At 40.9% G+C, this 27048-nt stretch overlaps 3 protein-coding genes across 6 annotated transcripts in view; 2 read left to right on the forward strand and 1 right to left on the reverse strand.

Moving 5' to 3' along the window:
• Positions 1-11257, forward strand: part of uap1l1 (UDP-N-acetylglucosamine pyrophosphorylase 1, like 1) — a 32501-nt gene extending 21244 nt beyond the window's left edge. The window contains exons 2-9 of the mRNA XM_046067581.1: positions 5747-5951; positions 6924-7099; positions 7217-7389; positions 8434-8627; positions 9477-9617; positions 9705-9890; positions 10470-10536; positions 10814-11257. Of these exons, the coding sequence (XP_045923537.1) occupies positions 5747-5951; positions 6924-7099; positions 7217-7389; positions 8434-8627; positions 9477-9617; positions 9705-9890; positions 10470-10536; positions 10814-10900 (1229 nt within the window). The 3' untranslated portion in view covers positions 10901-11257. The remainder of the gene's footprint in view (positions 1-5746; positions 5952-6923; positions 7100-7216; positions 7390-8433; positions 8628-9476; positions 9618-9704; positions 9891-10469; positions 10537-10813) is intronic.
• A 124-nt stretch (positions 11258-11381) lies between these two features.
• zdhhc12b (zinc finger DHHC-type palmitoyltransferase 12b) lies at positions 11382-16508 on the forward strand. 2 transcript variants are annotated; one of them, XM_046067582.1, is made up of 6 exons: positions 11382-11837; positions 12153-12320; positions 12619-12758; positions 13182-13274; positions 14484-14650; positions 14747-16508. In XM_046067582.1, the coding sequence occupies exons 2-6, from the start codon at positions 12203-12205 to the stop codon at positions 15060-15062; spliced, it is 834 nt and encodes a 277-aa protein (XP_045923538.1). In that variant the 5' UTR covers positions 11382-11837; positions 12153-12202; the 3' UTR covers positions 15063-16508. The 2 variants fall into 2 exon arrangements, with proteins under 2 accessions (XP_045923538.1, XP_045923539.1); XM_046067583.1 differs by having other exon boundaries at positions 11382-11783.
• A 7-nt stretch (positions 16509-16515) lies between these two features.
• The window catches only part of pkn3 (protein kinase N3), a 27363-nt gene continuing 16830 nt past the window's right edge, over positions 16516-27048 (reverse strand). For 2 of the 3 annotated variants that reach the window (XM_046067576.1, XM_046067575.1), the window contains exons 14-22: positions 26312-26381; positions 25949-26040; positions 24501-24677; positions 24336-24398; positions 22171-22247; positions 20543-20685; positions 19460-19567; positions 19187-19267; positions 16516-17487 (exon numbers count right to left, since the gene is read on the reverse strand). In XM_046067576.1, coding sequence (XP_045923532.1) covers positions 17287-17487; positions 19187-19267; positions 19460-19567; positions 20543-20685; positions 22171-22247; positions 24336-24398; positions 24501-24677; positions 25949-26040; positions 26312-26381 — 1012 coding nt within the window. In that variant the 3' untranslated portion in view covers positions 16516-17286. The remainder of the gene's footprint in view (positions 17488-19186; positions 19268-19459; positions 19568-20542; positions 20686-22170; positions 22248-24335; positions 24399-24500; positions 24678-25948; positions 26041-26311; positions 26382-27048) is intronic. The other variant, XM_046067577.1, reaches the window with a different exon arrangement.

The following is a 27048-nucleotide window of genomic DNA, read 5'->3' on the forward strand; positions in this document are numbered from 1 at the left end:
AGATCCTTAAATTCATCAACAAATCTCTTAAGTTCCTGTCCATTAGCCATCAAACTCCGTGCATTCCATTGTAAGATGTAAAACATCAGCAATTTAACTATCATCATTTATGTCCATGTTTCTTTCCCCAGTACATTCCTCATTACTGTCAGTGATCTTTTGTTTTCCCCTACCTCTTTCATAAACTTCCAGTTTCTGTCTCATATACTTGTGCAACTCTTCAGGACCCATATATGCCTCTTCCAGAAATCTATCTGCAGCATCCACCACCACTTTAATAACGTCAGATCTTCTGGTTTGGTCTCTAACTGCCCACAGAACATCTACCATGAATGCCAGGAATGACTGGGTTCCCACAATCTGCCTCACTTTCTCCCTATCAGGCTGGGAATCAGAAGGTACTTCAACTACCACTTGTCTGGAAGGTTCCCCCGTTCCCCTCACTTTCTTCAGGGCATCTGCGTATGATATTTTGCCTTCAACTCTCAATTTCTCTACTCCCACAGCTCTAACATGATGCTCACACCCCCTAAATGAAGATACATGATTTCCGCCACAGTTACAGCACTTGACTATATCAGCTTTACATTAAAGTCATGGCTTCCTCCACACTTCCCACATCTTTTTTCCCCTCCGCATGCTGCTGCTACATGGCCATAGCGTTGACAATTGTAACAACGCAGTGGGGGACGAATATACTGTCTCACTGGCAAGCTAATATATCCAAGGCTGACCCTTGCTGGCACAATATCTTGCTTGAATGTTAATAGCACAGCAGTACCGGTTTCTTTGAATCTCCGTACAGCTTCAACCTTAGCTCCCTTTAAATTCTTCAAGATGTCACTCTCTTCTATCTCAAGGCTTACATAGATCACTCCTTTAGCATTTTTAGCCTGAACAGGAATAAAACATTCAACAGGCCTGTTAAGCAAATGCCGAACTTTAAGGGCATTCAACCTCTGATTATCATTTCTGCAAAAAACAAGTATATTCCCATTCATCATCATTTTAACATTTAGAACTTTTCCCATTTTGTTTTTTAGCTCCTCCGATAGTCTGAGTGGGTTTAAGGCTTTGTCACTTTTATCTTTGAATTTAACTATCATCCTAAATCCACCCTCCTCTTCAGATCTTGGCATTTTCCTTGTGCTTTGGGACTCGTCACTCTCACTTCCACTTCCATTGTCAGATCTATCTCTTTTTTCAGATTGTCTGGACTTTTTGTCATTACTCCCAGCACCATCACTAGTTTTCCCCTTCGGCGGCATAGCCCATCCCTCGTTGGGGAGCTGCCTGCTGCTTCAGCTCACAAAACAAACTCTCACAGGAGATGCCAATTGATATATCAAATACTTGTCCCTTGTAAGATTAATGAGTCACAAAGTAATTTGAATCGCCCTCCAAACCGTACAACTCCTCCTAGCCGTGAATCATCCAGTCTCCCACTGTGGGCCCAAGTCTTCCCTGCCAGAGTGGAGCTATCGCAGCCTATGACATCAAGGCGAAATGCGCCATATAAATTCGCCAACCGGCTAGTCTGACAGGCCCTCAAAAACAACGGTGGAAAAACACTGAGCTGCATCACTCATGCTGCGTTCATTTACCTCAGAAGTCGGAGCTGGGAATGACGTCACACCCGAGTTGACGGCGTTCCAGTTAACAAGTCGGAAAACCTCGCTCAGCCAGCTGTTTTGGTGTTGACATGGGAAGTCGGAATTTCCGAGTTCAAAGTTTCTAAGGGAACGCCCCCTTATGTCTGAATCGCACTACCCCGACTTCGTGATCCAAGATGGCTGTCGGGGTATCAACAGTTAGTGAAAGCTGTAGTTTATACTGTTTATTAGCACTTCTGTGTACTTGTTTCTCATATAAATGTTCCTACACAAAGTGCTGTCCAACAGCTCTCTGTGGACGTGTTGCTACAGTGGTTAGTGTGAGTAAATGCTGCACAATGCGTTTTTTTAATCAACCGGCGTATCAATAACTAACCTGGCTAGTTGTAAACAAACAGCTGGCCGAGCGAGTTTTTCCGACTTGTTAACTGGAACGCCGTCAACTCGGGTGTGACGTCATTCCCAGCTCCGACCTCCGACTTCCGAGGTAAATGGAACACAGCATTGGTTTACAACTAGCCAGGTTAGCTATTGATACGCTGGTACATATATGTAATGCTAAAACACTGGCGGACTTTGGTGACTCAACATCAAATTTATACACAGTGTTACAAAACAAAAGATATTGTTAAATTAAACCAAATTTAAAATGTGACCATACATTTTGTGTGCGTCACAACAAGACATCTGCCTGCTGCCTCTCCTCTCCCTTCCAAACACTAGCTACCCTCCAGGCAGTCAGTGGACATAAAGTTATTCCTGTGATGTAGAGACAGAGCTCAGTTAAAACTTTATGGATGAAAGATTCTTTTGTTACAAATGAATAACTCACCACTCTGAAACTCTCGCTCCAGGTTATGGTAATAAGCTGGTAAGAGGAACATGTACAGCTGAACCGAAGCCGTGTTTAGCGGCTTTTCAGGACCCGCCCTACTCTGCTTCTGGCTAGTTGTCCTTAACTAGGAACTGAGCATGTGCAACTCCCAACAAAGCTCATTTAGAGACAAGATGTATCACTCCATAGCTAAAACGAAGCCTTCAACACAGGGTGAAAAGAGGAGCTGCAGCAATGTGCAGTATGCCAAAAAAGATAGTGTTTTTTGAAAATGAAACCATGTAAACCTGTTCTGGTACAACTGAAAATGAGCAGAATATGACCCCTTTAAATTCACCCCACGATCCGGGAGCCTCTCATCAGAAACCGGCAACAGCCAATGAGAGCGAGTTGACCGGGCAGTGTCACCAACGTGCTCGCGCTATAAAATGTATTAACCTGCTGACTCCCTCTTCTCAGCCTTGGTTCACCCACAGGTTTATTCTCTTTATTTGTTTTTTCTGAGCAAAACATGTCGCACACAAGTGCAACCAGCTGACTGTTTATGCCTCATCAGGCGAGTTTCTGTAAGATCCTATGTACCACCACTCTGAACACTTTTAGTATAAACGCAGAGAGAGTGGTCCTGCGTCTGGTCCGGTCTGGACCGGCCCGGTCTTAATCGCCTGGTGCGTACACACCGTGGCGTATTAAAAATTGGTTAATTCTGTCATCATGTCTGGGGTATCCCACTTTAAAATCAGTTAAGATTTGAAAATCTTCTAGTGTGCACCAGGCAGGGGCAGACTGGGACAAAAATTCAACCCTGGCACTGGAGCCACACCAACCCACATTACCACACCTACGCATCCCACCCACGGACACATGCATTCACTACTAGTGTTGACATTATACTGGAATTTCTGACTTCAATACAATACCTTGAAAAATATTGATATTTGATACCATTTTCAATACCAAAAATAAATTGACACATTGATTAAATTTATTAATTAAAATACTAAAATATCTAATCAACTTTTATTAGTTAGTAAAGTTAATAGTACTGTGTGTTAAGCAGAACATCATCAGTTAATTTACTTCTGACCTCAGTCAAAGTATCAACTGAAACTCTGCTGTCTGAGATTAGCTTACAAATGTCTGTTAGGCAAACAACAGGACAACTATCTTATCAACAACTGTTTACTGGGCCATCTTGTTTAATACTCCACTGATATTGAAAGGGGAGATGTCTCTCGAGGTTCTGGAGTAGAGTTCGGAGCGTCAGTCCTGCAGGTGTTTTGCTCAATTGATTTTGTTAGCACCTTTCCTTAACGCTGCTCTGTATCCTCACTTTCATAAGGGCTTGCTTGTATCTTTTGCCAGCATCCAATCACAAGTGACGAGTAGGCCTACTAGCCAATTAAAGCACAGTAGAGCGGGACGGGGAGAGGGGTGTGTGTCAGCCTCGCTGTCAGAAAAGAAGCGCGTTTTTTGGAATCGATTATGTGGAAAATCAGTATTAAATCCGTTTAAAATAATTAGTATCATTATGTATCAAAAAATCAATAATTTAGACAGCACTATAAGCAGTACCATATGTAACAGATAATTAAACATTTAATGTAATTATGTGACAAACAATGCTTTGGCTACTACTTTTTAAAGAGCACGTTAGAACAAATTTACACATATAGTACAAACTACTACTGTAGAGTTAATTACAAACCCAAATTACATTGAGTGTCACTGTTTTCTTCCTACCCTCCTCCTTGTTTCTGCTAGGCCTACAGTAGCATCCTTCCTCACAGTACTGGTAATAGAAGACCAGGAGCCTGTGACCCTAACCCTGGCATCTTTGGCAGCCAGAAGAACCATTTGTTTTGGGGTGGGCCGTTTTTTAAAGGCCGACAGTGCATAGGACGGTTTGTTATCGCTTACACAATTTCATTATGGTAATAATAGTAAATATTAAGCAGTGGGCCCAGTTGGTAACGGCCAGCCTGGTCCTGAGATGGGTCGACCGACCCAGTCCGAGGAGAGAGAGAGAGAGAGAGAGAGAGAGAGAGAGAGAGAGACTATATGGATAGTAAAAAGAAAAGAAGTGCTGAAAAAGCTCGAAAGTAAAAAAAAATACAAAAAAAACAAATAGTCAGATGGTGCCAAAAGCGTAAAATCAACCGAACTGGAAAGGGTTCAGTTCAGCTGCACACAAATGCACACCCAGCACACACTAGCTACACTTTATGTATATCATGAAGGATTTAAAAATGTACAAACACATATACACAACTCTTACTGCTACTATTTATAGTTTTTACTCTGTATATATTCTATTGCCTTTCGTGCTGTTGTCTACTAAATTTGTATATAGCAGTGAGAAAACATTTTGCTGCAATGATTACATCCTGTATGTATGTATGTATGTGACATTTAAGGTGAATAAATATCTTATAAGTGGCCTCTTCTTTAAGTTTGTATTTGATATAATACCTTTATTATCTCAATTAAAAGTACTGAAACAAATGTCTGTGTGACACACAAAAGCTAGTTTTTATTTTGGCCGATGGATTTTTTTTCATCTACCAGTCCCATTTGCAGGTCAGAAAAAAGGAACTTTCCACCCCTGGTTGTCCGGAAATGTAATAGATGTTTATGCTGTTGGTTGGTGTACAATCATGGGTGTATGGAGTGTAGAGCAGAGGACTCTGGGATGCAGCCCAGCAAGGCTCCAGTGCTGAGTGTCGGGGAGTGATAGGACCCCCAATACTGGATGGGATTAAGACTCCACTCCACATTACTTTAAAAAAATGTAGTAAATAGACAGTAAATCTAAGAGCTCACAAGATTACTAACAAGAAAGCAAAGAAGCATAAAAAACAAAGTGTTTTTTTTTCCTGATATTTCTCAAATCATTGCTTTGAATCATTGCAAGATTCATTCCTTCATAACTCCAAAAACTTCAAAACTTTCAAAACCATGTGTAAACTCTTTGCATACTTCTAAAAAACTTCTACAGCATGATGAAGCGAGTAAAAAGTTTAAGGATAAATGCCAGCTTGTAAAGTTTTTATGGAAGTTTTCACCTACGTAGTGAAATATGAACCCACCTGCACGCACACACACACACATTCTGTCTGTCAAAACAGATTTGAATGAGGAAAATAAAGCACTTTTACAGAGACAGGCAAAACACACCTTACAGTATGGCAAAAGGTTTAGTTTACTATGTGGGCAACTTGTTGTAAAGTTTAAATGCCAATGAAAAGTTGACTTACAGGCATCCTGCTGCTGCTCATGCCCTTGTCTGTTTTAACAGGGCTCTTGCAAATCTCAGAGAATCGAGTTGGAGTCCTACTCTTGGCTGGAGGTCAGGGGACCCGTCTTGGTGTTAAGTATCCCAAAGGGATGTATAACGTTGGGCTACCAAGTGGCAAAACCTTGTATCAAATCCAGGCAGAGCGCATTCACAAAATCCAGGAGCTGGCAGGCAGAACGCATGGCTCAAAATGCACCGTTCCATGGTAAGACTAATAAGACACATCTTCCTCCACTACTCTCATCATATGTTCTGTAGGCTTACGCCGACATGAGGCATAAACTCCCAGACATTTGAGTGCAGTACACTTTGATTTACCTCGCAGCTTAAAAAGTCGTTATGGCAAACTTGTTAGCAAGCAGTTTCTTATTTACACATCCAGCCACATTAGCATTCATCTGATGTTGTGTTTCTGTTAAGTAGGAAAATGTAAATCCAGTACTCACTCGTTTTAGGTAAAAATAATCTCTCTTTAGCATTAGCCGCTAATCCTGCCTTAACTTTCAAAGCCAAATTGCAGTAACTACATATTGTAAACTTTTCACAAACACCAGAACCTGACTCACTGACATTTGTTGTAACGTAAAGTTTTTTTATTTTGCTGATGAGGTAGCTTGCTGTGGCTACAGCTGCATTTATTTATTTCGTTTGTTATTCCACATATATAAGGTAGCAGATACAAATAAACAGGTTAACTAGTCGTAGCTAGCTCATTTTGTGTGGTTAAGCCATCGTTACTTCTAAATCACATATTTAAATATATTGTATAAATTGTAATCATTGAAGTAAATTGTTAAAGAAATACAACACAAAGAGATGACCTAGAAAGCTACAGGGACCGGTAGGGGTCGACTGATCTGTCCATGTGGGTGCAGCTCTCTAATTAGGAGAAAGTAGTTTGGGTGGCGGCAGGTGGATGACTTACACGTACATGTGGATTCGGATCCACGCAACAGATCTGAAGGCAGCTGCAGAGTTGGTTAAAATTATTTGTGGGTTTGTCATTAAAAGTCTCCCCTTTCACTTAAAAGTAGTCATGCGATCCATTGTTAAAAGAAGCATTTTGATAATAGCTGCAGTTTCTGGCTCTGTGGTTATGCTCGGGGAGGTGAAATATTGTCACAAAGGTTGTAGTGGGTAAATGTAACATTTTAAAACTCTTATTGTAACTCTTCAGGTACATAATGACCAGTGAGTTTACTCTGGCTCCCACTGAGAAATTCTTTGAAGAAAACAACTACTTTGGTCTGGAGCCATCAAACATCGTTATGTTTGAGCAAAGGATGATCCCAGCAGTGACCTTTGATGGAAAGGTCATCCTGCAGGCTAAAGGGAAGATAGCCATGGCCCCAGGTAGGTGCACATTTCAGAAGACCCGGATGCCAATGGCCACAAAATCACTTTGTTTTCAACTATTACCACAGATGTGTGTAATGAACCGTGTTTCCAAACCTCTTCATCCTCTGTCAGACGGGAATGGCGGTCTGTACCAGGCATTGGTGGACAACAAGGTGCTAGAAGACTTGAAGAAAAGGGGAGTGGAGTACCTGCACGTGTACTGTGTGGACAACATCCTGGTTAAGATGGCCGACCCCGTATTTATTGGGTTCTGTGTGAGCAAAGGGGCTGACTGTGGAGCCAAGGTACAGTGATATCATTCAGCAGATATAAAAGAGTCCAAACATTTAGGGAAATATTCAATTCAAAATTGTCGAGTATATACAAATATGCCTATTTGCTTTCTCTCTGAGAGTTAGATGAGAAGGTTAACATCTCATGTCATGTGCATTAAATACAGAGCTGGGGGAGGCATCTGTTTGTGTTCAGATTAAGCACAATGGTATACTATCTGTTAATTAGTGAACTTTAGAGGTGTTGGTAGATGTATTTTTGAACTTTGGACAGAGCCAGGCTATTTGTTCCCTGCTACCAGTTTTTATGCCAAGCCCAGACTCAGCTCTGTACTTACCACACCACAGACATGAGAATATCATCAGTCTTCTCCCCTCACTCCCACAAAGAAAGCAAATTACATTATTTAATGGAAATATAAATATTGATGCTCAATATCTCAACCATACATCAATATGGTTAAATACTCTGTTATTTGAATAAAGAATTAAATAAGAGGTTATTACAGCCACTGAGTGAACCCTAAACATGTCCCAGCTCTCTGGGTACCTTCCCCTCACCCCCTAATAATTATAATGCCAAGAATTGCATGCACCTTGTGAGTCTATTCCAAGTACTGTTTGAAAACAATATAATATTCTTTGTGTGGTTCATCAGTGGTGATAAATGATCTGACTGTCCCGCGAGGTGCATGTACAGCTCATCACCCCCAGTTACAATTTTGGATTTATGCACTCACTTTAAAAAGATTTATTAGAAACTTCTTTCTTGTCACATGTTTATTTACAGCAATATATGTTGATATTTGTACCTTAATAGGCTGTATATTAACTTCTTAGGAGAAAACCGTTAGTTCTATGTAAAATCAGATGTTGGGCACCCCCAAATCGGCAAAATGGTGTGATCCTTTTTCATAACACCTCTGCAAAGATTTGACTGGGAGACTGGCAGTCAAATCTGGCTCCTTCTATGCATCAAATCTTCGACTACTCGGGGTCACCACAAATTAAATTAAATTAAAATCCATCTGGCCTTTCCCCTCTATCATGTGTCAGGTGGTGGAGAAGGCGTACCCTGCAGAGCCAGTGGGTGTGGTTTGCAGGGTTCAAGGCGTCTTCCAGGTGGTGGAGTACAGCGAGCTCCAACCAGAGACAGCTGAGCTCCGAGGACCTGGAGGGGAGTTGGTGTACAGTGCTGGAAACATTTGCAACCACTTCTTTACCAGGGCTTTTCTGCAGGATATAGCAGAGTAAGAGCCTTTACTGTCACAGATGTGTTTGTAGAATCCCTCTGTATGTCCAGCAAGTGAAATCAGACTGATTTGAGTGAAAAACACTATAGACTAGAGAAAAGAGGCAGTTGATGCATGGAAGTATACAGAGGACATAATGACCAGCAAAGTTCAGCTGGACACATTTATATCTGGATGTTATGTTCAGCAGCTAGTCTATAACTTTGTCTGTCTGCTGTTTGGTGTTGAGCAGGTAGTGTGCATTAAGTTTCACTGAAAACAGCTCCCTGCTGAATCTGGAAGCAAGGCTGATGAGCGCAGTGAGAGTGAACCAAAACAATGAGCTAAAAGGAGGTGAAACACTTAGCTTAACCTTAGCTAAAGAAAAAGAGTTTGGCTCAGAAATCTTCTCTGTAAAACATGTGAATCACAGAGTAATGCCTCTTCTTGTGTCAACTTGAGTGTCATGTTCTTCATCATCCTAAACACACACACTGTAGTTTATTCTGACCCAGTCCCACATGCACTGACTCGAGCACCAAAGGTAGATTAATCTGGAGCTAAAAATAGTACCCAACAAATTTCCACCTGTTTGAGTAAAGTTTGCTTTAAGCTGTTTTCATTAGCTGAAAGCAGTGATGGCTATGTTAAGTCTGATGTCTTTCCATCCAACTAACCTGTAGCACCAACCCATAGACTTTATTAACACTTTGCTAAGAAATTATCTCAAAAACTACAAAACCTAATGGCCAGATTTCCGTAACACAAAGCTGTGGAAAAAATGATTGATAAACCCTATCTATAACCATCGTTTGCATGTTGTTAGGTCCTGTATTTCATACTATTGTTTTTTTTTTTATCTTACAGGAAATTTGAAAGCCAACTGAAACAACATGTAGCAATCAAGAAAGTGCCCTTTGTGGACACATGTGGCAATCAGGTCAAACCCACCAAACCAAATGGCATAAAGATGGAGAAATTTGTTTTTGATGTCTTTCCATTCTCAAGGTATCTAGCATATCTTTTACACTAGATAAAAGTCCTAACACAGTTCCTCTACAGCTAATTAAAACATGTACTGTCTGTCTTTTGAAGGAAATTTGTTGCGTTTGAGGTTGTGAGGGAGGATGAGTTTTCCCCCCTGAAAAATGCAGATGGAGCAGCCACAGACAGCCCGACCACGGCCAGAAATTCTTTGCTGGCTCAACACTGCCGCTGGGCCATGGCTGCAAGAGCCACACTGTTGGATGAACATGGGAAAACCCTTTCTCCTACAGCCAGGTCAGAGCAAATGTTCCTATATACACCCTGCAGCTACAATAGCCTGGGACAAAATATAACAGAAAGGTCCTCTGAATGGGTTGGAAACAGATTACATCTTTTCAACAACAAACATTTAGACTTGTCTTAGCAGGGAAAGCACAGGTGCAACCAATAACATTATTGATGTCAAAATGCTTCAAAGGTTTTACAATCTGCACAGCATCCGACAACCTCTATGCTTAGATGCTAACAGAAAGGTTCATCAGAAAGGGTCTTTTGATACATTCCCAAATACTACAAAATCATATTTCATCACATCATTGCGTTCTGTTATGTGTTGAAACTATTTTATAAAACCACAACAATAACTTTGGGCAGACTAGCTGTTTCCCCCTAAGCTGAGCTAATAGGCAGCATCAGTCAAATCAAGTGGGTATATTCCAAATTTTTCAGTATGAAATTCCCTCTATGGAGAGGAGAAATGATCACATTGACCAACAACTCTTTTACTGTGCATATGGGCTTGTTGTATAAAGATAGACTCGAAAAAATCTGAATGTATCCTTGAACTCTAAAAATGTGTTTTTCTCCCCGTAGTGTTTCAGCAGGGAACGATCCTCCAGCGCGATGTGAGATTTCACCACTGGTCTCCTACTTTGGAGAGGTGAGGACATGGAAGTGCCCACAGATCCAAATAGAAATATTAAGGAAATTGGAAACAAGTTTCACTTTATAGAGACAGGGCTAGATTGTTAAATTAGAGCAGAGCAGTTGCCGGTTGTTCCTTGAAAGGTTTTCTATTTTCTCAGCTTGCCTTTTAAATTATTCGTGGACAAGAAATACACTGCTGTCATCTTCAGTGTTTTATGTTGAGAATGATCCCTTCCTAATTGATTAAATATGGTGCTGTGATTTAACCTCCATCTCACTTCCTCTGTCAGGGCCTAGAGCAGCTGCTGAAAGGGAAGACGCTGCCAAACCTCTTCATACTGGATGAAAAAACGGCCAAGGAGCTGCAGGCTCAGTAACAATCGTCTGATTAATAGAGTATTGTGCGACGGCACCAGAGATTCCAGTATAGAATGGAGATGGCAACCCTGGATAGATGTGTTTGGGTGGTTTCAGCCTAAGAATGCACAATTGTTTAAATGAATTTTGAACCGTATGTGAAGATAATCATATCAGACTGTCATTTAATGCATCTCATGCAATTGTCTCTTTGTTGAAGAAGAACTACAAATCATGTGATCACTTAATGACAAAAAAGGGACTGGCAATGAGTTTTGGGAATTTATAGACTTTGTTTTACATGTAACAAAAAATATAATCAAAATACCTCACTTAGTGTCCTCTCCCATTCTTTTTAATAAATTCATTCTACTTTATTACCCTGTTTAAAGTTCCAAGAGCTAATTTGTTTGTTTTGAGGAATATTTCCTTCATAGCATTGTACTAAAACATAAATCATGGCAAACCTCCAGCAGCTTAGGCATTTACAGTGACATGTGAAGGGAGATGGTGCTAGCATGACTTCAGATATTTACCTTGAGCCCATAGACTACCTTCAGAGTCATTTACAGAATAAAAACCCAACAGTTTCATTTAACAGTGTAATGAATAATATTTTTATCATATCAACTTTGATATACTTTCTGTAACAGCTTTCTGGTATTCTTATAATACATGCATGATACATGTCGGTGTGAAAAAGCTGTGTATGTCAGCAGCTGTGATCCCTTCACTCTTCCACAGTTACCCTGCTGAGGTGAAATGATTCTGTGTTTACACGCCACAGGACAACAAAACATTCCGTAGGTCCAGTCGTTTGCTTGGGCTTATTGTCCCTCCCGGCCACCCTATCCTGAGCTGTCCCGTGACCGATGCTGGCCAATCACAGCTGAGACTGAAAAGGTACAACAGCAAAACAAATGCATTAAAAACGAAACGGGCTGCTTGTATTCAATTGTAAGTGTGGCATCTTAGTCAGTATAGTTATTAAATTCCATTCAAGACGCTTAAATTCAGAGATTCTGTTTTTCGACTTATTTTCAATTCAATGTTTCATTGTGAAATATCGTAAACGCCGCAGGGTAGCGCAGCCTGGCGCAACATCACCGTTATTTCTCAGACGACATTAACGTTAGCTAACTAACGTTAGGTTTCTGAAAGAAAGCCTTTTGAAGTTTCAACATTAACATTAGCGGTTTATTTTTGCGCGTTGGATATAAATGTGACATTAGTTAGTAGCTACCGTTAACTAAACACTGGTTTCCCTGTCAGTGACTGTCCTGTCAGTCTGAACTGCCTGGTCCATCTGAAGATTGCGATGGATGCTGTACCATGCTAGGACCATGTTCAAAAATGTTTTTGGCTCAGGGTTTCTGGTAAGAACAGCTCATGTGATTCTGACATGGGTCATAACGTTGATACTCTTCCTGCATGACACAGGTAAGCCTGTCACACTTTATAGCACTTCATGTTGTGTAGGCTTAAAGTAATAAATTCTGTGGATTGACAAGCTAATTCCTGATGTATAATGGCGATAACATACTAATGTTAGCCAAGCAAGAAGGCTACGCTCCAGATCCAGGCATTCCATTCAAATTCGCATTCACACTATGAGAAGCTATGACATATGAAATAAACTTGCCTGGTTGGGAGACAGCCTCTGGGGTCCCGGCTGTGCCTGGGACCTCCCAGCAGGACTCTGTTAGTGTGTTTGAGCTGCTGTGTGTTTTGGTTGCAGAGCTGAGGAAGCAGGAGGAGACGGGCCAGCTCGTCCAGCCTGTGCTCTTCGTCTTGCTGGTGCTGGTGTCGGTTTTGCTCTACTTCGCGGTTTCGCTGATGGACCCAGGCTTCATCTTGTCTGATGACAGCGATTTGCAGGTGATTAATGATCCTAATATACATTTCTGTTATTACCATGTCACAGATCTCTGTCAGAATGGCTGGTATTAAGAAAGAAGCAGCAAATGGTTTGACTGGCACTGGAGCCCACCTGGTAATATGTGTAAAGGCAGTTGCTGGTTGAAAAAGGCAGATAATTTCTGGGACACTTATGTTTTGGGATAATGGTGTGTGTGTAAGGTAGTGTAAAAATATATGAATCACTGATTCTATACTGATACTATATGAACCTTTCTGTGCAAAACACAATCTGAATTAGATTGTGGGGTGCTCTTTTATAATGTGGTTTTCGTGTTTGTGGGAATGTAAATGACAAACGAGCACACACAACAGGTCATGATAAAAGCTTGAAGTGAATGGGCAGTGGCTTCCCTGATCTGATTGTCGCATGTGTTGTGCCAGTTCACGCTGGGAGTGACTGAGGAGCAGCAGGACATGATCCCACCCACCACCAAGTCCCTGCGACAGCGTCGCTGTGGCCACTGTCTGCTGCAGGTATGCTGCCCATGTGGCCTCTCACACAGATAAACCAAGTTAAAGATTTCTGAGGTGTAAGCGTGTGATGTGTGTTGATATTTTGTCACCACATGTATTTTATATTGAAATTTTTGACTAAAAGATAAGGATTTTTTGGAAACTTTCTTTTTTGGTCGATTTCCATGCTTTATTTCATATAGTGTGTACAGTTGACCTAGTGGTAGTTTGACAAAAAAGAAGACATTAAACTCAAGGTCCACTTACTAGCCTCTTCAAGGCTTTCAGCCAGATCCCAGGGATGGTGGGCAATGCTTGCTCAGTTGTCAAGTACAGAATGGAACTTGGGTCGTGTGTTTGAAGTAATAACATACTGTTCTTGATAACAGGCAGAACTGGGGAACACTGTCAGATGTAGAAGGGGACCCTGAGTTAAATATTTGTTTTGTAAAAATGTTGGAATTAACTGACTTATTATCAGTGGACATGGAGTTTATCATTTGTAATCTCTCTGTGGTGCCAGTGTGGCTCTCAGGCTGTAATATGACACAGTTGTACAGTAGGATCCCTCAGTGGTATAGAATAACAAAAAAAAAAAAAAAGCACACATGAAAACACAAGACCAGACACGTGACAACACCAAACTAATCTAGATGGAATGTTTTCTGATGCTGTGTAAGATTTATTTTCAAGTAGAAGCAGCTGAGAAAAGCCTTGTTTATGTACAGGGCATTATATCAACCTAAACCCAAAGAACTTGTAAAGCCACATACATTTAGACAGAAATATAGGTCTACTTTTGGTTAAATGTTCACTCTTAATGTAAGCCCCAGGTGCGTGCAGGTTTTTCCTCTGACATAAACCTCCTATATTCCCAATTTCTTTTTCTGATGGTGGAGCTGTGAACACAGATGAGATCTCTCCAGCTCAGTGGTTGTTGTTCTCTTGCTCTATGTGACTAAACAAATGGTTAATATGTCCGTTTTCCCAAAACAGAATACTGGGTAACCTGAGACATCCTGTGTACTGTGGCACAGTTAGGGTCTACAGCCTGAGAAATCTTATTACAACTCATTTTTCCAGGCTGATGAGCAACAGCAGCTATTTACAGAACAGCTGGCTGATAACTACAGGGTTCAATTTAAGGCTTCTGATCCACATAGCATGCATGTTTTTTAATACACATTTTAATTTGTTTCTTCTAAATACAATAACCTTTATTCCAAGCAGCAGCCAATGAGATCAAAGCACTGCCTGACGTGTCAGCACTGTGTCAGGCGTTACGACCATCACTGCCCCTGGATTGAGAACTGTGTAGGTGAGAGGAACCACCGCTGGTTTGTGCTTTACCTGGCCGTCCAGCTGCTGGTGCTGCTGTGGGGGCTGCACATTGCCTGGTGAGTACACTACGGTCACCAATCATCTCTGCTGGCTGAGATATGCTGCAGCTGCAAAGCCTCCACGGATCGCTTCTTTCCTGCTTGTTTCCTCAGGACGGGTTTCAGTTACGCGCCCACCTGGCAGCTGTGGCTGCGTACCAACGGCATGCTGCTGGCCGTGGCTGTGCTGGTGGCCCTGCTCCTGCTGATTGTGCTGCTCCTGCTCGGCTCCCACCTGTACCTGGTCTCCCTCAACACCACCACTTGGGAGTTCATGTCGCGCCACCGCATCTCCTACCTCAAACACTGCGGCGCTGATGAAAACCCCTTCGACCGCGGCACCTTCCACAACCTTTGGGGTTTCTTCTGCGTGTGGGGCACAGTCGTGTGGGAGCAGGTATACTTCAGGGAAGGCAGCGACCAAGTCTAGGAACACATGACAAGCATTAACAGGCTGGATTGCTCTCATGAACGACTTCTCGGGATTTGACCACAAAGTTGGAGATAAACTATCCTTGTGTGCAGTTTACCTTTTATAGAGGCACCTGTGTTGCGCCATAGCTCTGCTACACTTCCATTCTTGAACATCTGTTCTGAAGTCTGTTCCTTACTCGTGTTATCTTATGTTGTTGCAGTCCACATTTCCTGTTTTTTTCCTCCTCTCCACAAGTCGCTGTCAAGACTAAAACTGTGTTGTGTGCCGCCAAATAAGGTACCTACTAGTTACTATCTCTATGCGGTCAACAGGTTACCAGCACTACAGCCCTTGTTCTAACAGTTGTTTACAAGTGTACATTTCCCTAAGACAGGCAGTTATCCACATTGTCTGCAGGCACTTTACCATCTGATGTTGAGGTTCTGAGTGAAGCTAGTTATAAAGCCCTGCTGACTCAAGCTGAGTCTTTGTTTCTACACCCACATCACACTTGACCCCCACTGAATCATTTATGTGGGTAGTAATTCCAGAGTTGTTCTGGTCTCAACATGACCTGTGGTAAACCTGACTGATGGACTGTTAATTAACTCTGGAGATTACTGTTATTAATGTCAACTATTGCATAAACATTTATTTAACTATGTACTTGTTTTAGATGCATGTGTAGACAGTCCAGATCTGTGGTTGCTCTGGTTTCTCTGTTCACTCACTGGAGTCAGATCCTGAAGTTGGAGAATTTAAAAAAGAAATGGTACACTAGTTTTTAGTGTAGAAACTTTCATTCTATTCTTGTTCTGTATGATAAATTGCTGTAATTGCGTCCTATTTCTTCTGCACAGAGGTTTCACAGGGTCCACTTGCTTCAGCAGCTTTTGTTTGTTAGTTGAAGTGAGATAATGATGAATTACAATCAATTTTCATTGCAAATATTGAACTATGAATATTTTGAATTATGATGGTCTGAAAAACTGTACTGTATTGTTCCTAGTATTTAATCCAATCCAATCATGATGTACAGGATGCTTTGACTTTCAATGGACAGCGTTTCAAGCCATTTTATATTGTATATCATTTTTAAACTATTTTGAACCTGAAAATGTCTTTAGATTTTTGTACGACTGTTTGATTCGAGTAACTGAAGAATACTGTGGAACAATAGCTAAGAGAGCTCTGAGTGCAATACGCTGTTTGGTTTTTCCTTTTGAGCTTTTCCTCGTGCAATAGCAACCTTGTAAGACAGCAATAAATGTGGTGATGAATTAAACGTACAGCAGTGGTGTTGCAGATTGCCTCCAGTCGGACGGAGTCAGTGAAAGCTCTGGTTTATATGAATTAACATTTAATTCATGTTGTGTACTTCTGAATTATATGCAATATTGTCATGCAATGTTTTTTACTACTTTGAAATGACTGTATACGTCAATAAATTAGTAATAAGTTTCCTGAGTCCAGCAGATATAAATTTATTCATTAATATTTTCCTTCATGTAGTTTACACTTTACATATTGGCTGGTTTGTTGTATATAAGCATAATCTTCATGACCCTATTATTTAAAAAATCCAAATCCGGTTGTATTGACAGATATCTATGAAAGAACTTTACTAAACGATTTGGCTATTTTCAGTATATTACATCCCCAAAAACATAAAAGGATTACAACAGATGGACATATAATAGCTATACTAAATAGTAAAGGTACATTCAATACGTTGGCCTTAAACGAGTCAATTCCCTTCATTAAGATCACAACAATAAACAATTAAGTACTTTGGATTTAGAGGCAGTGCTGATGTTTGGAACATCAGTGGCACAATGTTCATTTGTAAAAAATAAAAAAAAAAACAATTAAGTCACTGCACTGGTGACATACTGTGTCTCTACAGAGTATAAACAGTCAATGTCCAGCCTTTTGGTCTTAGTGCTTGATAACTGAAACAGTCAGCATAAAAACATTTCTAAATCTATTTGGCAGAGATGACAAATGTTAACAAGTAAATGCTGTATCATGAAATCAGACCCAGTGAGTGTCAAAATGTGTCTGTAAACTGTAAAGGACTTTGTAGCGTGTCACAGTAAACAGGGCACAGAGACTGTGCACAGAGGAAGTGAAAACAGGCAGGTAGTTTCTCGGCTTCTGTTGAATCAGAGGAGCTTGACGGCAAGTAAAAGTAGGTATAAACAGGAGCTGCCTTTCACAGTGATGTGGCAGCACAGGGTCAACTCATGAAAGAGAAGTCAAAGTCAGCAAAGATTTCTTGCTGCTCGGCGGTGAGGATGCAGGTTGTTCGTGGGAGGGTGAGGACTGGCTTGAGGCGAGTGAACTCCTCGTCGAAGTTACTGACGTCCTTGGGCGCCTTGATGACTGGCAGGAAGGGAGGCTTCAGCTTTTTGGCCAGGAGAGCGTCCCAGTCCATTCCCTGTTAACAAACAACGGGTTAATGAAGAGCAAGAACCACCGGGAGGTTGCACAAAAAAACAAGGATTCAATATGCAGTCAGTGCTGTGGGGTGTGCTACTTTGTTGCTCAAGCTGGTGTCCAATAAAAAATATATTTTGCCAGTTCATAATGTATGATCATCGTCTTTTTCTGTGAATGACTGTGACAAAGGATTTCAATGACTTATTTCTAAGATATGATACACAGAACGAATCTTCTCTACGAATGGTAGTGGAATAAGACTATTTAATGCCGTTTCAGGCAATAGGAAAATTGACAGTCAGCAGGTACAGTCAATCTTTAGCAAAGCATGTAACAAGAAATCCCTAGGCCCGGATGACTTGCCTGCCTTCTTGCTAAAAACACGCACATCTGAACGGACTGAGGCTTGGTACCCTTTATTCCAGCTGTCACTAGATAGTCATCCTGTTCCAGCTCTCTGGAAGAAACCCATAATCATCCCATTACCTTAAATCTCATGTCCAATAAGGTAAATAAGGATTTCAGACCCATTATGAAGTGTTTTGAGAGGGTAATGGTGAACTTACTTAAACAAGAACTAACTTCTTGTCTCGACCCCTTCCAGTTTGCATACAGGAAGGGGCATACTACTGTGGACGCAGTCATTACAGTGTCTCATTTAATTAGGAAGCACTTAGAAGTATCTGAGGCTTACGCATGTGCTTTTGATACTGTCTGTCTTCACTTGCTTGTTCAGAGGCTTACTGACATGAAAGTTAATCCTGTAATTATTACATGGTTTTAATCTCTTTTAACAAACTGGTCACAACAAGTGAAGGTAAATGCTACACTCTCAAAGGTAAAATACTGTAGTAGAGGGGTACCTCAAGGAGCTGTCAGCTCTCCTATCTTGTTCCCACTATACACACTACACACACACACACACAGTCGTTTGGGTGTAGTCACAGAATCTGATAGTTCAAAGATTTTGGGGTTACACTGGTCCGGCCAGACCAACTGCCCCGCAACGTCAGTTCTCTCGGCTTCATATCCACTCCAAATATAGGCTTATTAGGCCCTATGAAATAAATAAATAAACGAAAACTAAAGACTTTCATTTGAGTTAGTTTTAGTTAGTTTTGCAAACCTACAATACAGTTCTAGTTGGTTATTATTTTTTTGTAAAGCCTGGTTTTATTTTTATTTCAGTTAACGACAGTGTTTTTTCACATCTAGTTTTTGTTATTTAATTCGTCTTTGTTAACGATAATAACCTTGGTCTCAAGCCTGTCTGTCGGAACATAGAAACCTCTGTTTTAAATCAGTCCAGCTGTCTATACAGGCTGCGTTTCACTCGCGCTTCACACATGGATCTCTTAAAGCACTTATCACCTCAGCGATTTCAGCTCTTTTACTTAAACTTCATTCAACCCAGATACTGAAATGAATGTGTAAACATTCATTTCAGTATCTTTCAGTGCTTACCTTTGAATTTACATTTGAACTTCTTACAGTGTTTTGACCACCACTTAAAACCTTAACTTTCTGTTTTAGTATTTACTTGTTACAGCAGCAGTTCTGACAAGTGCTGGTTGTGGAGTTGCATGCAGCAGTCAGTTAGTGCTGCTCTTTGTAAACCTTCTCTTAAAGATGGACACAGCTGCCTCGAGCAGCTGAACTAACTAACTTTTAACTAACTCTTGTCAGCAATATTGTACCTGAAAGAATTTGTGTCTCTTGATCGGCAAGGCGTCTTCCTCTCCTCCTCCAAGTCTTATCTCAGGATTTTTCTGCAGCAGCTAAAACACAGTGAGAGCAATGGAGTCAGTACAACTGGACACACAATCCTCACACCATAGAGCACTGTACTATAATCAAATGCTGACTGAAACCAATTGTCTTGATACAGGATAGGGCAGGGATATCGTCATCTAAAAAGATCACGAGAAACCCCCCGTGGAGAATTCATGTCCTTTTGATACGAGGCCAACCTTTTGAATGAGGGACACAGCCTCAGGAGAAATGAAGCGAGGGTAGCGCACGTCATCGTTGACGATGCTGTCAAACACCTCTTCCTCATCATCACCTGGGAAAGGAGACTGAAAGAGAACACAGAGCAGCACAAATTTAATACTCCTCTGTTCCTTCTATGGTTATATTACAGTCCAGGTAGATCACCTGGGTCTGCATTTGGCCTGAACACTGGATAAACATTTGATAGGTATCTGCCAAACTTTGTTGTTCACCCTGCATGTTAAAGGATAGGTTCACATATTTTCAAGTCTGTCTCAAAACAATAGTCACACACTGAAACAGCCGTTTCACTGTAACTGTTCCTTCTGTCCATACTGATCTCAAAGAAATCCCTTCCTACTGCAATTCCATCGTGAGAGATGGGGGACAAAATCCACAGTTCAGAATTCCTGATTTCTGAATCAACAGAAATCTTTTAATCAAACTGGTTGTGAGCCGTCTCATACAAGCCTACCCTAAAGTGGCTATAATAAATTTTTATGATAAGGATCTGCAGCTCCCTCGGCTTCAGCTCATTATTTATATGTCCAGCTGCAACTTTGTAACTTGTTTTGGTTCACTCTCGCAGCAGCTGTATTTAGAAAAAAAGCTGTAAAAAGCCACAGTACACGACCTGCTCAGCAGCAATCAGCAGACAGACACAGTAGAGAGAGACACACATAGAAACTAGCTCGTGGAGCATTTAGCAGCTAAAGAGCCACATACTTCTCTCAGGAGCTGATGGAGACTTCATCAGGTGACACAAACACCACTCCACATGAATGATCATGTTGCTCTGTAACTACTGGATGTGGAAGCAACCGTTTGCTAACACGTTCAACATATCAATATAAAAGGTGTCATATGTCAGTTGCCAACAGTTTTAAAGCTTTAAGGCATTTTCCAGTCCAGTGTATATTGTGCTCTGCTGCATAATGTATATTTGGTATTCATCTAAATACCACCGATTGAACCTGGGCCCTTTGAGCCCCTGCTCCCCTGAGCGGGTACTCATTTTGCCCTTGCCATGTTTAGTACCTACCAGCCAGGCTTATACTGACCTCCCCCACCAGCATCTCATAGATGAGGACCCCCAGCCCCCACCAGTCCACACTGCGGGTGTAGTTGTTGTCTGTCAGCACCTCTGGGGCCAGAAACTCTGGTGTGCCACAGAATGTTGAGGTGCGATCCCCGTGGCCCATACCTGCACACAGTACAGCCTTACTTAGATATCAATATAGACACATTTAACAGGGATTATTACAGTTTTTCTCAATTGCTAAAACACTAAACCCCATCTTTGAACCCAGTGCTCAGTGGCCTAAACCCATTTGTCGAACCAGTTCACACAACCAAACAAGTTCAGATAGTTAAGACACTGTTTGCAAATCTCATCCACTCTTTTTGCAAAACCCTAAACACATTCTCACTCACTAAAAACACGTTTTGCACTGTGATGTGCTTGTGTTACAAAATGGCAAAAGATGCATTTGCATGTGGCAAAAGTTAAACACAAGTACAACCCAGCTATCAAAGCTGATCAAACCAAAATGTGGTCCCTGGCGTGGAGGCAATGTCACCCTTTGACCAAGCTATACGTAAGGGGCAGTTTCTCTACCCTCATTCAACCTCGGGGCCATATAACACTTCTTACTTTTCTGGGTGGTTGTTGGAATTTTGTGTTTGAGTGTGAGCAGCAGGATCATCAGCCGGCAGTACATCCTGTCTATGGGACAATGTCACCTTTCACTGTGGCTAAGCAAGAGGTTCACCATAAACCAGCAACCAGTGATTTATAAATGATTACCTTCAACCTACAACCCTTACTTCAATCCAAAAGAATTTTTCTCTGCCTGATGGTGGAAGGTCTACTAGGGAAAATCTCTTACGGGCAATGGAATTGGCCTGTGGTGAGATAGATGTGGAGATAGATGTGGAGTGTTGTTACAGTCAGGCTGCGTCCAGCACATCTAAGGGTTGTCCTCCTTTTCTGGGCAAGGAACAAGGTTGCATGTGATGTGGACAAAGTCCTCTGGCCGGACCCAGCACAAAGAAATGATGCTGAGGTAGAATGAATCTCTCATGGACTTTGATTTTGGGTCTGCACAACATTTTTGAGTGTAAAGGTCTTTTCATTTAGAGTTTTCTTTGTTCTTTGGGCTGAATATACAGATATTCAATACTGTATTACTTGCAGTGCTTACAGTATACTACATATTTACAGTACTACGTTGTGATTACTATTCTTTTTTAAATTGGAAACTGTGTTTCCTATATGCAAAAACAAAAAATTCTGTAACTACATGCCTGGACGCTGTGTTCTCAGTTTTTTGACGTAGTGTTTAAAGAATGCTCTGTGGTGCTTTTCATATTGACTGGCTGTGTTTATGTTTTGAGGCGTTTGTTTGATTTTGCCAGAAGATTGTGAATGTAGTTTTAAGACTGGGCTTCGTGCTATGAAGGTTTAAAGAAATGTGTCTTAGCAATTGTGAAAAACTGTAAACAATCTGTCAATCAGAGCTGCTAACAGAAACATACTTTTGCTCTCTTTTTGCACATACTAACTTCAACATTAAAATATGATAGAAACTACTGCAATATTATAATATACCATCACAAGAAAAGGTGTTCACATTCTCTCAAACTTTTACTGGACCTTGGAAAATTACACAAAATCCCCATTTCTTACCTTCTTTGCACAAGCCAAAGTCTGCTATCCTGACATAACCATCAGCATCCATGAGCAGATTATCCAGCTTCAGATCCCTGGCAGACAGACAAACAAAAATATATCCATAAGAGGCATCTGACAGGGTCCAAGCACAATGCACAGTTTAGAGAAGAGAACCTGAAGAGTAGGCAAGGACTTGATCACCCTGGGACTGGAACCCATGATCTTTGTATCCTCAGGTAAGGTGACTTCCACTGTGAGCCAATGAGGACGTGCTTTCTTGTACCTTCTTACATTTAAAGGGAACAAAGGCTTTATTCAGACCGCAGGCAAATCAGATTTCTTTCTCTAATCAGACTGTTGGCGCACATTTAAGTTGTTTTGCACGCGTGTTTCGGGCGTGCTGTTTCCTTTTGGCTTAAAATAATTAAATAAAATAAAATAATAAACTTTCGAAAGTCTGAACTTAACGTCGGATATGCCAATCCATTTATTAACATAACAAAAAATAAAACATTTATTCAATAATAACTTAACTCAAGTCAGTCTCCATAATTACACGCCGTGCCTCACGGTCAAAAACCATGCACCTCGCAGTGCGCCACACCTGCACTAATTACCCAATGTCTTAAGTAGACTTGTGGCTGCACACAGCGCCAACCCATGGCTATACACAGAATGGCTCCAACACAGACTGTCTGCACTGTTTTGCAAGTGATCAGTGCAGATTTATGTGTCCAGACATCACCAACCTATCCGCATGGGTTGCTGTGGTAACGGCATATAAGCATCAGTAACTACGGCCTTGTTCAGACTGGTTCTAATCTGTTTTTTGGCATATCCAGAATGTCTCCAGATTCATTTTAGAAAGTCTGGACAGCAAAAAAAAACACTCAAATCAAATTTCAAAGCGTCTTTTGGGTCACTCGCCTTTAACTCCTCTTGCACAAAACTGAAATAGGCTACTATGAAACAGTTTATTTATTTCAAACAGAATATTACTTGTATAAAAATTATCCAATAATATCAAATACACGGCATTTATTTGATCTAGCTCTGACAGACGGCTTATGCGCTTTTATTTTGAAGGCAGCAACCTCACGAAAACAATAACAGTGTGCAGGATGAGAGAAGTGTGACAGAAGTTAGCAGACAGAGAGCGATGGACTTCACATGAAAGGATTCACAACTTGGATTCATTTTTATGAAAAGCTGTTTTGATTCTTTTGATCGGTGGACCCTTACAGACTGAAGCGCTCTTTAAGTCCGAATGTGTCCGTTCCTTGATTATTTATATTCCTTCAAAGGTAATGGGTAAATCTATAAGAATTAGACTTTAGGTCTTGTTGTTTCCGTTAAATGAACTGAATGATTGAATTGTGGAGAATCTAACTGATCTAACAATGTGTAGCATGTCCATACTGACATATTGATCATAAGTTTAAACATTAATATTTGAATTAACGATCTAAGCAACTTAGAAGCAGCTAAAGCGGGCAACCCCGCAGGGTTTAAGAGGTTTTATAAATCCAAAGAACTTCTATAAAAACCAGACCAGGCGTTTAAATTGGGACCTGCGTTTATTTGTCAAAATGTGCTCCCACACCAGGCCAGTAAACGACGTAAGCGGCTATTTGGGACTCGGCTATTAATTGTTTTACGGTGTATGCTTATAAACCACTTCCCTTTTGGCCAATCATAACCATACTATACAGTGAAGTGACTGTAGAACATAAACATGGAGCCAATTATGAGATATACATTCTTTGCATTTGTGGCGCCCCTTGTGGCAGAATATCCCAAGACTGCTCAGCAATGTAGAACGCATGCAACAAGTTTGTGCAGCAATTTTGATTTAGGAGTCTTTATGTAAAATTATACTTAAAAGACACAGGTTGAAAAATGTAATTAAAAATATAATTTTAATTGTGAAACTTTTGATGCAGATTGCCAATGGGTGGATGTTATTTTTTGAGTAGTGGGTGAGATTTCCAACCTATCTACCAAGTTTAGGAATTGTATGTGTTACATTTTCTGAGATCCAGAGACTTTCAGGGCACGAGAAGAAGAATACTATACAGATACAATAGCTTTGCTGCTGGAACCCTAATTATACTACATGCTCCTGACAAAGTAAAAGTATCAAGTTATACTGTTCAGAAAGCAGCTTGAGAAGGACTCACCTGTATACTATTTTGTTTTGATGGAGAAACTCCAGGCCGAGCAACACACACGACGAATAAAACCTTTAAAGAGAGAGAAAGAGAGAAAGTAAAGGAAATCATCCAACATCCTGTATTTTTGCTGCAGGTCAGTGGGCTCTGGTTTACAGAGAGGGGAGCGCTAACCTGGCCTGTTTCTCAGTGAAGATGCTGGTGTGAATGTGTGTCATGAGGTCTCCTCCAGGGGAGTAGGCCATCACAAAGCACACGTGGTCTGCAGTCTGGAAGCAGCTGTACAGGTTCACTAGGAAAGGATGTTGTGAGGCGTTGATCACTTCAAAGATCCTCTTTTCACATATGAGGCTGAACACAAACACACGAGACAAGTGGAGATCGTCACATATAAACACTCAGCTAATCATTATTTTATAGCCTTCACTATTTAAATATTGTTTTATAGTATAATACTGATGTCTCTGTATGACCTGCATGAAAGACTGGCTATTTCTATATAGTTATTCTAAATGCTTGTCACCGGGTCCGATTGTTGGGTTTCTGTAAATAGCATCATAGAGTACAGTCTAGACCTGCTCTTTTATGAAAAGCGCTCTGAGATAACTGTTGTTGTGATTTGGCGCTATATAAATAAAACTGAATTGAAGTGACTTGAAATCCTCCTTACAGGTCATTGCTTGCCTTTGCATTGCCGCTCATTCCTAATGCAGCTTTGTCCAGGACAATATGATGGATTTACTATGTCAAGTCTCTGTAACTTTATTCTCATACTTTAGCGACAGGAACAGAAAGAATTGCTGCCTGGAACACAGGAAATCAACCTAAAAACCTCTAAAGTAATATTCAGCATAGGAGCAGGAAAAAAGTCCAAAGGTTCTCCACAGGCCTATCCCACAAAGTGAGGCTACTGTGTTATCCACCTATCTCTGGGCTTATCTCAGGACTTCCTGTATTTATGAAGCTGGCTCACATTTAATCAGGGCAAATCACTATGGTAACAGATGCTACACAGCTAACCTGCCCTAGAACAGGGGATTGGATCAAACCCTGTCAACAGCCAAAGCACTGACCAATCAGATCAGTAGGAAAATGACAGGATCATAGCATGGACAAAAGTAGGCTTTCAAGTTTATACTGACGTGACAAGTACTAAAGAGATGTTACAGGTCAGCTGGATCACTCCACTGCTCCAGGCTTTCCATTTGTCTGCTCTGATTTTAAATCAAAGCTTCTAACAAACAGAGGGAAATTTTACCACACTCAATACATCCCCACACTTTGTGGTTAAAATTAGAAATAAAAAGTACATTAACTGTTGTCTTAGAAAGAAAATCCACATACTATTAATTGGCTCCCAGGAAATTATAAATGCTCTCTGCTTTGGGAGCAGAACCAGTTTACAATACTTTTTATATTGAGAATGGTTTGTTCATCATGAAACAGAAAATCTACTAACATACTTACTCCATACTACTGCAAATGTTGAAAATACCAAATACATTTCCCAAATTCCTTACTATAACTGATCTCATTTCATAAGTACTCCATTCATGGAGTAGTGGAACGAAGCACTGACACCACAATAATGTTTTAAATGAATGCACTGAGGGATTTCTTACCTGTCCACTTCGTCACGAGTCACAATGTCTCCTTTCTTCAGGGCTTTGATGGCGTACAGTTTACCTGACTTCTTATACTCTGCTAGTAGCACCTTGGATCAGTTACAGGATACAGGAGAAAATTTTCATGCAAATATCCTTCAGATGTAATTTTCAGTTCAGAGCTGACAGGAAATGTGGGAAAGGAGAGATGAGAGAGACCTGAGAGGTCCCTGGCCGGACTTGGAGTGGACGTTCAGCATCCTAAACCTCCAGGTCAGCAAGGCATCCCTCATTTCCCCCTTCATTTCTCACTAACTGAGTACTCAGGTGCTTTTTGTACAGGTATAGTGCAGAGGAGAACACGTTAGAGTAGATGTGTACCTTTCCAAAGTGACCTCTTCCCAGAACTGAAATGCAGTTGAAGTCTTCCATCTGAAGTCCTCTGGCCCTGCTGAATGAGAGTACAAAAGTGCACAATAATTTTGCAACTGAAAAATTCCTTACCAGTTCTGACCATTGTCTAATTGTTTCTAACTGTCTGCTCTGCACTCATAACATACATGAAAGATTTGTCCATCCTGAGAGGAAAACAAAGACGGTTAGCTCCATGGTATAATACTGAAACTCGCAAATTAAAGCAAATATCGCGGAAACTTGAGAGGAATTGGCGTTCCACCAAAGTGGAAAATTCTCGTTTAATTTGGCAAGATAGTCTTAAAACTTATAGGAAGGCCCTCCGTAATGCTAGAGCAGCGTACTACTCGTCATTAATAGGAGGAAAATAGGAACAACCCCAGGTTTCTTTTCAGCACTGTAGCCAGGCTGACAGAGAGTCACAGCTCTATTGAGCCAAGTATTCCCATAGCTCTCAGTAGTTACGACTTCATGAGCTTCTTTAATGATGAAATTCTAGCTATTAGAGACAAAATTCCCCAAGACCTTTCTAATGTTAAACTCAGATAAAACTGAAGTTATTGTTCTGCGGCCTAAGCACCTCTGTGACGCATTATCTAAAGATATAGTTTCCCTGGATGGCATCGCCCTGGCCTCCAGCACCACTGTGAGGAATCTTGGAGTTATCTTTGATCAGGACATGTCGTTTAAGTCTCACATTAAGC

This window comes from Micropterus dolomieu, linkage group LG13 (assembly GCF_021292245.1).
Source record: "Micropterus dolomieu isolate WLL.071019.BEF.003 ecotype Adirondacks linkage group LG13, ASM2129224v1, whole genome shotgun sequence".
In the NCBI taxonomy this organism is placed as follows: Eukaryota; Metazoa; Chordata; class Actinopteri; order Centrarchiformes; family Centrarchidae; genus Micropterus; species Micropterus dolomieu.